The following is a 10,732-nucleotide window of genomic DNA, read 5'->3' on the forward strand; positions in this document are numbered from 1 at the left end:
AAGAGAATATGAAGAAGAAGGAAAAGGGAGGGAGATTAATAAGAGGACAGGGGGAAATGTAAAGGATAGAAAATGACAGAAGAGAGGTGGATGGGAGAAGGAGGAAGATGTAGGAGAGGAAAAGTTGATGAGAGACAGGCAGATGAAATGAAGGGAAAAAAGGACAGGAAAGTAGATCAATAAACAGTTAAGACAGAAGATTAAGGAGGGGAGGGATGGATGGGTAAAACAAGAAAGATGAAGGAGAGGAGGAATGTAGAATAAAAGGATAGGAGTTGGAGATGGAGAGGTGAAAAAACATGAAAGACGAAGAGTAGATGAGTTAGGGAGCAAGATGTTGATGGAGAGAGTGACTGAATAAAGAAATGAGAGAAAAGGATGATGTCTGAAGGAAGAAAGTGGAAGAGTGAGAAAGATGTGGGAGAGGAATAGTTGAGGGGAGTGAGAGGGAGAAGGAAGTGAAGGGTGGAGAGGAAAAGGAAAAAGAAAATTACAGATACAGTTGAAAGAAGGTAAAGGAGAGAAAGGATGGAGAGGAAAAGGGAGGAGAGAAAGAGTTGGTGGTAAAGAAAGGGAGACGGAGAGGTAAAAGAATATCAAGGACAGGAAGTGGAGTAAATAATGAGATGAGAAAGAAGAAGAACAGAGAGGAAAGGAGGGAGAATGAAGGAGAGGAAGGGTGGATGGCGAGGAATGGAGATGAAAGAGCAATGGTGGAGAGACAACTGATATAAAGGCTGGAGAGATACAAGAAGAATGATGAAGGATTGGAAGGGTTGAGGGGAGAAGAAGGAAGATGAAAGACAGGAACATAAAGAATGAATTAAAGAAATGGTGTGTTGGAGAAATAGAGAAAGGAATATGAAGAAGGAAAAGGAAGAAAATGAATAAGAGGACAGGGGGAAATGTAAAGGATAGAAGATGACAGAGGAGAGGAGTGAGTGGGTGAAGAAATGAGAGAAAAGGATGATGTCTAAAGGAAAAAAGTAGAAGAGTGAGAAAGATGTAGGAGAGGAACAGTTGAGGGGAGTGAGAGGGAGAAGGAAGTGAAGGGTGGAGAGGTAAAGGAAAGGGAGGAAAATTACAGATACAGTTGAAAGAAGGTAAAGGAAAGAAAGGATGAAGAGGGAGAAAAGATGAAGGAGCTGGATGATAGAAGGTGGAGTGGTATAGGAAACAAGATTAAAATTAGGAAGTGTGGAGATGTAAAAGAGGAAAAAGGATAGAAAGGGTAGAGAGATAAATGAAGGAAAATGAAAGACACAGGAGAGGTTGGGTGTAAGAAAGGAAGATGAAGGAGTAGGATAGGTAAGAGAAAAGAGTGAAAGGTTGAAGAGGAAAAGGAAACAATGTGGAGGATGGAAGGAGTATGAAAGGGAAAATAAGAAGAATGAAGGACAGGTAGAGTGGAGATGTTAAGGGTGGAGGATGAAGGAGAGAAAGATGGAAAGGCTTGAGAATCTAAGGATAAGAGATGAAGGATACAAAGAAATGAGAGAAAGACCAGAGAGATACAGGAAGAATGATGAAGGATAGGAAAGGTTGAGGGGAGAAGAAGGAAGATGAAAGACAAGAACATAAAGAATGAATTAAAGAGATGATGTTGAGAAATAGAGAAAGGAATATGAAGAAGAAGGAAAAGGAAGGGAAATGAATAAGAAGACAGGGGGAAATGTAAAGGATAGAAGATGACAGAAGAGAGGTGGATGGGAGAGGGAGGAAGATGTAGTGGAAAGGAAGAGAGGAAAGTAAGAAAAATGAAGGAGGAAGAGTGGAGGTGTTAAGGGGTGGAGAATGAAGGAGAGAAAGGGTGGATGGTTAAAGAATAAAGAAAAAGAATAGTGTAAAGGTAAGAGATAAAGGACGGGAAGGTCGGATGGGTAAAACGAGAAAGGTGGAGGACAGGAGGAATGGAAAATAAAGAATGAGGTGAAGATGAATGATGAAAGATGGAAAAAGGTTGAGAAGGAAAGGATATGAGATGAAAAATGAGGGAGGATGAAGAAAAGGAAGACGTAAAGACGTAAGGTAAAGATAGGAGATAAAAGAGGGGAAGGGTGGATGGGTAAAACAAGTGAAAAAAATGGAGAGGAGGAATGTATAATAAAGGATAGGAGTTAAAGGCCATGGAGGGTAAAAGAAATGAAAGACAAAACATGAAAGGAAAGAGAGGAACAATAGATGAGTTATGGAGCAAAATCAAGGTGGACAGGTGATAGAAGGAGATGAAAGGTGGAAAGAATGAACAGGTAAAGAAACAAGAGGAAAGGTAGATGTTTAAAGGGAGGAAGTTGAAGACTGAGGAGAGATAGGTCACAGAGAGAAGAAGAAGAACAGCAAGGGTAGATGAGTGAAGGAGGGAAATGAAGGAGAAGAACAGTATAAGGTAAGCGAACGATGCTTCCCTGCCTGTTGGAGCCAGTCAGACGGTAGCGTTGTTGTCTTTGCCGTCACCGTCTGCCTTCGTCTTCTTTGTGAGGCTTTTTTTCTCCAAGGCAAGCTTCTGAAAAGGTTGTGTCCACCTTTCTGATGCAAGCCCTCTATCTCATCTCTCCTCCTTCTTCAGCTGACAGAAAGTTTGAAGGTGCCTCCACTTCCATTTCTGCAAGCAGCATCACCACCCTGGACTCTCCTATAAATGCCAAAAAGACAGAAATATACAGGAAGTGTTAAAAAATAAAAAAAGACAGAGATACAGAGCCAGGAATCAATATTAGATTTAGACTTTAGATTTATCTTTACTTCACTGATTATTATCTTAATTCACATAACTTTTGAATTTTGTGTGAATATGAAGAAACAAACATTGTATTGTCATGTTTGAGTAACATGTGTTTCAGTCCATTCACTTGTGGAGGAAGTATTTCCTGATCCTTAACTCAAGTAAAAGTAGCAATACTGCAATAAAATAAGAATACTGTACACCAGTACAAGTAAAAGTCCTGTATTAGTAAGTAAGTAATTAGTAAGTCATATTAGAAAAATATAGGCTACTTTAAGTATGAAAAGTAAAAGTACTCATACATGTAACATGCAGCATTTTAATGTTGCTGGTCAAGGTGGATCTAATTTTAACTATTTTATATACTGTTGGGTGGTTTAATGTATTGTACATAATATAATATTTTATATAGTGGAGTAAGAATATAACATTTTCTATTATAGTGGAGTGGAAGTATAAAGTAGCATAAAATAGAGATGCTGAAGTACAGTACTTCACTACAGTACTTCAGTGTGTGATCTCCACCACTGAACTCATCTAGCAAACTAAAACATATGTTTAGTCCACTGCATTTCATAAATAACCTACTAAAATCTTCCATAGATTTATAGTTTATGTAACATTAGTGCATTTTGTGTGTGTGTGTTTTTTATTTAAATACTGCAAACAGTAACACCACACCACCACACCTTTTCCTGTCAGTGGTGAATGTTGGGAAATCTAGATCAATTACAGTGCAATTTTTATACGGTTGAGATGAAAGAATATACATGTGAAATAAGATAATAATAGAAAATAAGTAGGAATAGAAATAAGATGAGTAAATTACATGATTTAAACTAATATGAATTAGGCTTTTCACACAAACATTGGTGGTTACGCAGTATACTTTCAGTCAATGGGTCAACAGCAGCAGAAAAGAGAATCTGTTTTAGGATCCTGAGATTTAATTAAATGTCACAGTGCACACAATAAACATATGTCACAAACTGGAGAGAAACCCTGTTTCAATCATTAAATCAATCCTGTATTTAATGCATATCAATTAAAATATGCAATAAAGTGTATTTTGGGGTATTTGGGGGTTGGTTGGGAGCAGATTCTTACACAGACTGACATTATTTTTTTAAGTGAGGCATTAACTTTAGTTATTAAACTGTATGAAAATCTAATTGCTTTCCAGGAAAAGACAACATTTAATTAATTTGTTGAAACCTGAGGCAAATACAAAGACATGAGAGAAAAAGTAAGCTGTCCCAGATAAGTGCAATCCTAAATTACAGTCAATGTTTGCCTAAAGGTTTGCCATCTTCAAATGAGAAAATCTTACCATGCTTCTCCCGCTGTGTCTACTCTCCATGTGTATCAACCGAACAAAGATCCCATCGAATATGAAGAAACAGATGACTGAAGATTTGAAGATATATTCCCACTGCCTTTCAGTTCAAGATCTGAGTGAGACTGAGTGGACAGTGTAGAATTTTTACATTATGATAATGTGCTGGTAGTTCTAGAATTCGCATATATTAGAATGCTCATTATGATATTCTAGTGACACACATTCCGTCTCACAGCACAGAAAATGCTGCTTTTAAAACATTTTACTGTCAGAAAACAAATAAAACTCTTATTGTGCTGCTGTTTGAAGCAGAAGTGGGAACATGACACTGTTGAGCAAGTCACAAGTAGTCAAGTCTTGACTCTAAAGTCGAGACAGACATGTTCAAGCCCCAGAAAACAAAAGCCACATAATGAGCTCATGTGTTTGTGTGACATTTTAGGCTCAAGACACATTTCTGTCCAGTCTGTTTGACTGCAACATGCATAAAAATGCTTCTTTTTACATAAAATCATTAAAAAAAAAATCTTTACATTATCATTTAACATTTTTCTCTGTTGCTGGTTGTCATTTTTGGTTTGTGTACACAAAAACTTTGTAATTTGAGAAAATTAAGACTATGCACAGTAAACTATTTTTAGTTGAAACACCAAACTATTGCTGACACACTGCATAACTTTCAAATGCACTATAATACACTCTAGTCTTCTTGCTTATGGGCAGTAATTTTGACAAAACAATGATGTACATAAGAATATTATCAACTATCCTGAATAAAAGACTCAGGCTGTTTGTTCTACAGTTCATCATTTTACACTCATGCAGTCCACGTTGTTATGTTTGCATAAAGCATCACCTGAAAGCCACTGTATTGTGTTTATATTTGACATTTTGGATGCTGTAGACTTGATTCTTGGCCAAACCTAAGTATTGTTTGTGTAAGCAACGTGGGTGTGAGTGAGGGAATAAATCAGTCCAATACGTTCTGGGTTCTCCTCATAACTTTAGTCACCTTCAACAAACACAGCTCAGTCCAGTCATCACACACTTCTCATTCTCTTTCTCCCCTTCTCTCCCCTCAAAACTCTACCCACTGTCTGAACAGCGCCGCCAAGCGGCTGACACTACAATATCACCCAAACACTGCATCACTAAACATATGCAAACAGGCAATGTTCAACAAAACACAGTAAACTGATGTTTAACCTTACGTTTACACAATTTTTGCCCATAAGACACAACTTCACTCTTACATTTGTATAAATCTGCTGTATTACATGCCATCAGGAATTTAGAAACTACTGGGATATAAATTCAATCAAATTCATGTTTGTTATACAATAAACAAATAAGGAGTTCATAGAAAAGTGTCAATAATTATTCAAATGAAATGTCTCTGTAATCCTTTAGAGCAAGAAATAGTCACAAAAACAGAGAAAAGCATAAGGCACTGTGGAATAAAAATGGATTCTATCATAATCATTAAAAGTAGTACAGAAAACAATGTAGATATGCCAATATGATTATTTATTGTAGAATCAAATAATCATCATTTTTTATAATTTTTGTGTTCATTCTCCCTGTTGGTCACACTGCCCTAAAAGAGAAAAAGAATAACATTAAATATGTGAAAATACAATCAACATTTAATAGAAATATCTGGTAAAGCGTCTGGCGGTTTGACTAATTTGAATAATTGACATTATTGACTGATCGATTGACCGAACACAGAATTACAGATGAGCGAAACTTACAAGAAATCCTTTCATTCTGTAGATTTTGGCGAAAGGCGATTCCTCAACACAACCCAAAACACTGCAAGGTGTGTCCACATGTGGAAACCCCTCAACTACCTGAAGGGGGGGGAAACATAACCATGAATATGTAGAGAATAAAATGCTGAACATGAAGTGTGAGGAGCCATGCTTACATTGTCCAGTGTGTCTGAAAGGCTGTCCAGTTCCCTTTTCCCTCCTGGGCTCAGTCCATATGACCAGTGCTGACAGCAGACCTGTGGCACCACTGAGCCCAGAAGCAGCAACCACAGTGCCAGGGTTTGCATAGCCATTCTGAGGAGGGAAAAAGCTTTATATTACACATATAAGCAGGTCAGTAATCTTCTTATTTGTCCTAATCTAACCCCAAATACTGTCATAGTCCTCAGTTTTAGATTACACATGCCCAGATTTATGCATCACATCAGTGAAGTTTTTACCTTCTGTGCATAAGGCAAGCTGCTTTTCTGATTTGTTCTTGGCTGCTGTCCTTTGTGGAAGCCGATGCTGCTGCTGCTGAGCATTTTCCAAGGTTTATATGCTGCTTCCTTTCGTGTCAAAAGCCCAACACTTCACTGCAGGGGGTCACAAAGTGGGATTAAGCAACATTTACTGGTAACCCGCAGAGCTATTAAAAAGATTACAGTGTGTGATTTTTGTCCTTCCACAAAAAGAACAAGTGTTCATCATCAGACCAGCTTTGTGTATGGCCGTGAAGTACCTCCAGTCGTTTTCCAATACTTGCTGATAAACCAAAGATTCACAAATTAATGACAGAGAAAAAGACGAGGTGATAAAGACTTACTCTTCTTCATAGCAGTTTATTTATAACAGTCATTTATGGAAATATATTTCCACGGTCGAGTGCAATAATCATACTCAGGGAGAACTACACCGCCCCCTGTCTCAAACAAAAACACAAACAACCTCTGCCCCATATTGCATTCAGAGAGATGTATTAAAATAAATAACCATAGCTCTTTGTGATTTTCACACTCATGGTGAAATACACAACATGATTGCCTTCATCATTCATTCTCACAGGCTGGGTACCTACGATTGAACTGAGTGAATAGTATTGCATCGGAGCAGCTTTGAGCTACAGCTAAAGAAACTTCACCAGTCAAAGGCGAGGATAGCTCTTCACACATGCAAACAGACAATGTCCAGTAAGAACTGAAGTGAGATTGTTCCTTAACAAAACATCTGCCCAATCTATTAATAGTGATTTTTTTTTTTTTTTTGGAAGCACTGGATTTGATTTACATAAGATAACAAGCATTAAACATTTTTGGTGAAAAGATATAACATGTTACAAATCAAATATATACTTGTGCAAATACGTTCAAAAGCATGATTAAGTGATATACGTCATGTAAATGGAACATGTTTTCAGGCAAGTCCACAACATGTGAACACGGCCTTCTGTTAAAGCACACCAAGTTGGATTATTTTTTCACAATGGGATATGAGGAGTAATGAATGTCGTACATAAACATTACAATAAGTAGTGACCACAGTCAAACGCATGCAACTGTGGATCTCTCACACACCGGATTACAAAAAAAACAAAACAAAAGAGGTAGATTCACAGAGCGCAAAACGAGGGAGAGCTTTTTAAGAACACAATATTCAAAAGTAGGAAAAGAGAAACCTCACAGCTGTAAATCATGTATTGCATACCCAAGCTGTGTTTGAAAACTAGCCTGTCGCATAGTTTTATGGTGCATTAACAGCACGTCTGGCCTTTGAGACTGTGCTGTTGTATGGCTTTGGCTTGCATTGCTTCCTTTATAGTGTGTTGTATCCAGCAAAAGTAAGTTACATACTTAAAGAGGAACGTACAGCGTGACAGTTATTGGTAAATGACCCCTTCAGTTTCTGCTACAGCAGCATTCAGTGAAGCTCAGTACTCTGAACTTTACTGCAAAAGTCTGGTTTTTGACTCCCATTAACATGTCAAGTAATATGAAATGAATATAAGTTATGCAAAAACATTAAATGAGTATAGTCGTTGGATCGCATCCAGACACATCTACATACACTAGGAACATTATTTTGTTTTGGTGATATATATAGCTGAACATTTTAAAACATCCTACCATACAAACATACATGGACAACCCTGGATAAATTCTAGTGCAAGATATTTAAAGCTAATGTAACATAGGTGGAATGCCAGGGATGTGCATACAACTACCTGTGCTGTACACAGGTATAGAGAGATTGATAGTAGGGGAATATACTGTAAGAGGAACTGAGTAATAAAGAAGCCATCTGTGTCCAGACCGGACTTGTAGGCGTGTAACCGAGTTATCTGACACTCTGGGACATGTGCAGCGGGGTCAGCATCTCTTCAAAAATGGCTCCTTTCACGTTGGATCCTCTCAGGTTTGCTTCTTGTAGATCACAGCCAGACAGGTCGCAGTTCTGCAAAGACGCAGCAGGGAGAAAACAGTAAGACAGGAAGATTACATGAACTGGTGAAAAGCTTGTAATGTAAGTGGAGAACTGTAATGTATTATGAATGTTGTACAAAAGCCTGTTGAAAAATGTTCACACACTTGCTGGCAATTTCATACAAGTGCCATGATGAAGTGTGTTGCCTTATGAAAGCTTTCAGTTGCTTGTGTAAAGCTTGACATTAAGGGTTAAAATGTCAATGTCATTTTATCAAAGAAAGAATGAATGTCATTTGATTCATAACAAACAGTTAACATTTAGTTCAAAAAGTTTTTTCTTCAAGAAAAAATGGTTTGGCAGAAAATTAAAGGAATAGTTCAACATTTTGGGGAATACACAAAAGCAATTGAATTCCAATACAAATATAAATATCAACTTCATTGTACTCATTAATTGGTTATTTACCTATTCAACTCTATGCAACTTTAGCTTAAATTTTGGGGATCCTGCTACTGGGCTATCAGTAGGGAAATTGTTTGGGGAAAAAAAAAAAAAAGAGGGATTCAGTTCAGGCTGACTATTATGTTCAGAGTCAAGTAATCTATCAATTATTTTTACAATTGTTTAGTCTACAAAATGTCAGAAAATAGTGAAAAATGCACAGCACAAGTTCCCCAGAGCCCATGTTTGCACATTGCTCGTTTTTTTCCAAACAGTCCAATCCCCCCCAAAACTCTTCAACTTACACTGATATAAAACAAAGGAAAGCTTAATGTGTGAAGGGCTGGAAACAGAGAATGTTTGGTATTATTTCTTGATAAATTACTATAACAATTGATTTATCATCAAAATACTTGCAGATGAATTTTCTTTCAGTGGTGTAGTGGATTCATCTTAAAAACATCTGTAGGACAATTATTCAGATCTGCTTTGTTGCCCCATGATAAATACTAACTGTCATCTGCGTCAACATGTCTGTTTAAATGAACATTTTTAGAGATAATCCCTTCCGATAGCCTTGACTTAAATGTAAAGGATAGAAGATGATGGAGAAGAGAGGTGGATGGGAGAAGGAGGAAGAAGGAAGAGAATTTTTTTTTGAATTTTTACAACACCTTTATTTATTTAGTCATCAGATCAACAAGCATTAAAAAACAACACCAGATTCAGCCCAGCATGCGTCCAAAGCAGAGCTCCTCCTCATCAATGGAGCACAGAACATTTTTATAACACCACACAGAGACAAAACAGTCCAGATCATTCATCAACCTGTAATAGTTGTGATCAATTTTCAGTCTGCTTGTTATCATTCTGATCAATATGGTGATAACATCAAAGTCCAAAGAACCATTTATCTTGTTTTTTCTGCTGATATAAATGGCCATCTTAGCTTGGCCCAACAGAAAGTTGAACAACTGGCACTTATCACGAGTCCTCCTCGAGAGGTAAAGGAAAGGGAGGAAAATTACAGATACAGTTGAAAGAAGGTAAAGGAAAGAAAGGATGACAGGAAGACAGAAGAGAGGTGGATGGGAGAGGGAGGAAGATGGAGGAGAGGAAAAGTTGATGAGAGACAGGGAGATGAAGAAATGAAGGAAAATTAAGGACAGGAAAGGAGATCAATAAACAGAAAAACAGTAAAGACAGAAGATTAAGGAGGGGAAGGATGGACGGGTAAAACAAGAAAGATGAAATAGAGGAGGAATGTAGAATAAAAGGATAGGAGTTGGAGATGGAGGGTGGAGAGGTGAAAGAAAACATGAAAGTGAGGAAGAGTAGATGAGTTAGGGAGTGAGATGAGATGGAGAGAGTGAGTTGGTGAAGAAATGAGTGAAAGACCAAAGAGATGGATAGGAAGGGTTGAGGGGAGAAGAAGGAAGATGAAAGACAGGAATTATAGAAATGGTGTGTTTGAGAAATAGAGAAAGGAATATGAAGAAGGAAAAGGAAGAAAATGAATAAGAGTACAGGGGGAAATGTGAAGGATAGAAGATGATGGAGAAGAGAGGTGGATGGGAGAAGGAGGAAGAAGGAAGAGAGGAAAAGTTGATGAGAGACACGGACATGAAGAAATGAAGGAAAAGGGACAGGAAGGTGGAGATGTAAATAAAAAAGAAGGGTAGATGTTAAATGAAAGAAGATTATAAAAAATCCCTTCCATTCATGAAGAATTAAAAGGATGAAGAGGTAAAGGAACAAAAGATGTAAGGAAAGGAAGGAAAATGGACAGGAAGGATGGTAGGGCAAGGAAGAGAAAAATAGAGAAGGTGGAGAGGTAAAAGAAAAAAAGGAAAAAGAAAGGAGAGGGTGGGTGGATGGATGGCAAAGGAAGAAGAAAGGAAAATCAAGTGAAGGAGGATGGGAGAGAGTCCTACCTCCCATCCATGAAGGAAAAATGATGGAGATGAAGATGGAAAGGAAAAGTAGTGGAAGAAGAGATGATGGATAGAAAGGTACAGAGGAAGGAAGTGGAAGGAACATTTAAGAGAAAGA

The 10,732-nt window shown here is 37.7% G+C and overlaps 1 protein-coding gene across 1 annotated transcript; it reads right to left on the bottom strand.

The window, feature by feature from the left end:
• Positions 1-5,353: 5,353 nt before the first annotated feature.
• Positions 5,354-8,265, bottom strand: LOC122992300 (progonadoliberin-1-like). The gene is made up of 5 exons (XM_044366068.1): positions 8,126-8,265; positions 6,277-6,411; positions 5,992-6,130; positions 5,816-5,914; positions 5,354-5,658 (listed from the first exon to the last, which is right to left on the bottom strand). Exons 2-5 carry the CDS (start codon positions 6,285-6,287, stop codon positions 5,611-5,613), a joined length of 297 nt encoding a protein of 98 aa, XP_044222003.1. The 5' UTR covers positions 6,288-6,411; positions 8,126-8,265; the 3' UTR covers positions 5,354-5,610.
• Between the last annotated feature and the right edge of the window lie 2,467 nt (positions 8,266-10,732).

The sequence above is a fragment of the Thunnus albacares genome, chromosome 2 (genome assembly GCF_914725855.1).
Source record: "Thunnus albacares chromosome 2, fThuAlb1.1, whole genome shotgun sequence".
Lineage (NCBI taxonomy): Eukaryota > Metazoa > Chordata > Actinopteri > Scombriformes > Scombridae > Thunnus > Thunnus albacares.

What these genes read in the sequence shown, in the direction of transcription:
- LOC122992300 (XM_044366068.1), bottom strand. An exon ending in TTTCAGACACACTGGACAAT is followed by an intron (nt 5,915 to 5,991) that starts GTAAGCATGGCT and finishes CCCCCCCTTCAG; the next exon opens with GTAGTTGAGGGGTTTCCACA. An exon ending in ACAGAATGAAAGGATTTCTT is followed by an intron (nt 5,659 to 5,815) that starts GTAAGTTTCGCT and finishes TTTCTCTTTTAG; the next exon opens with GGCAGTGTGACCAACAGGGA.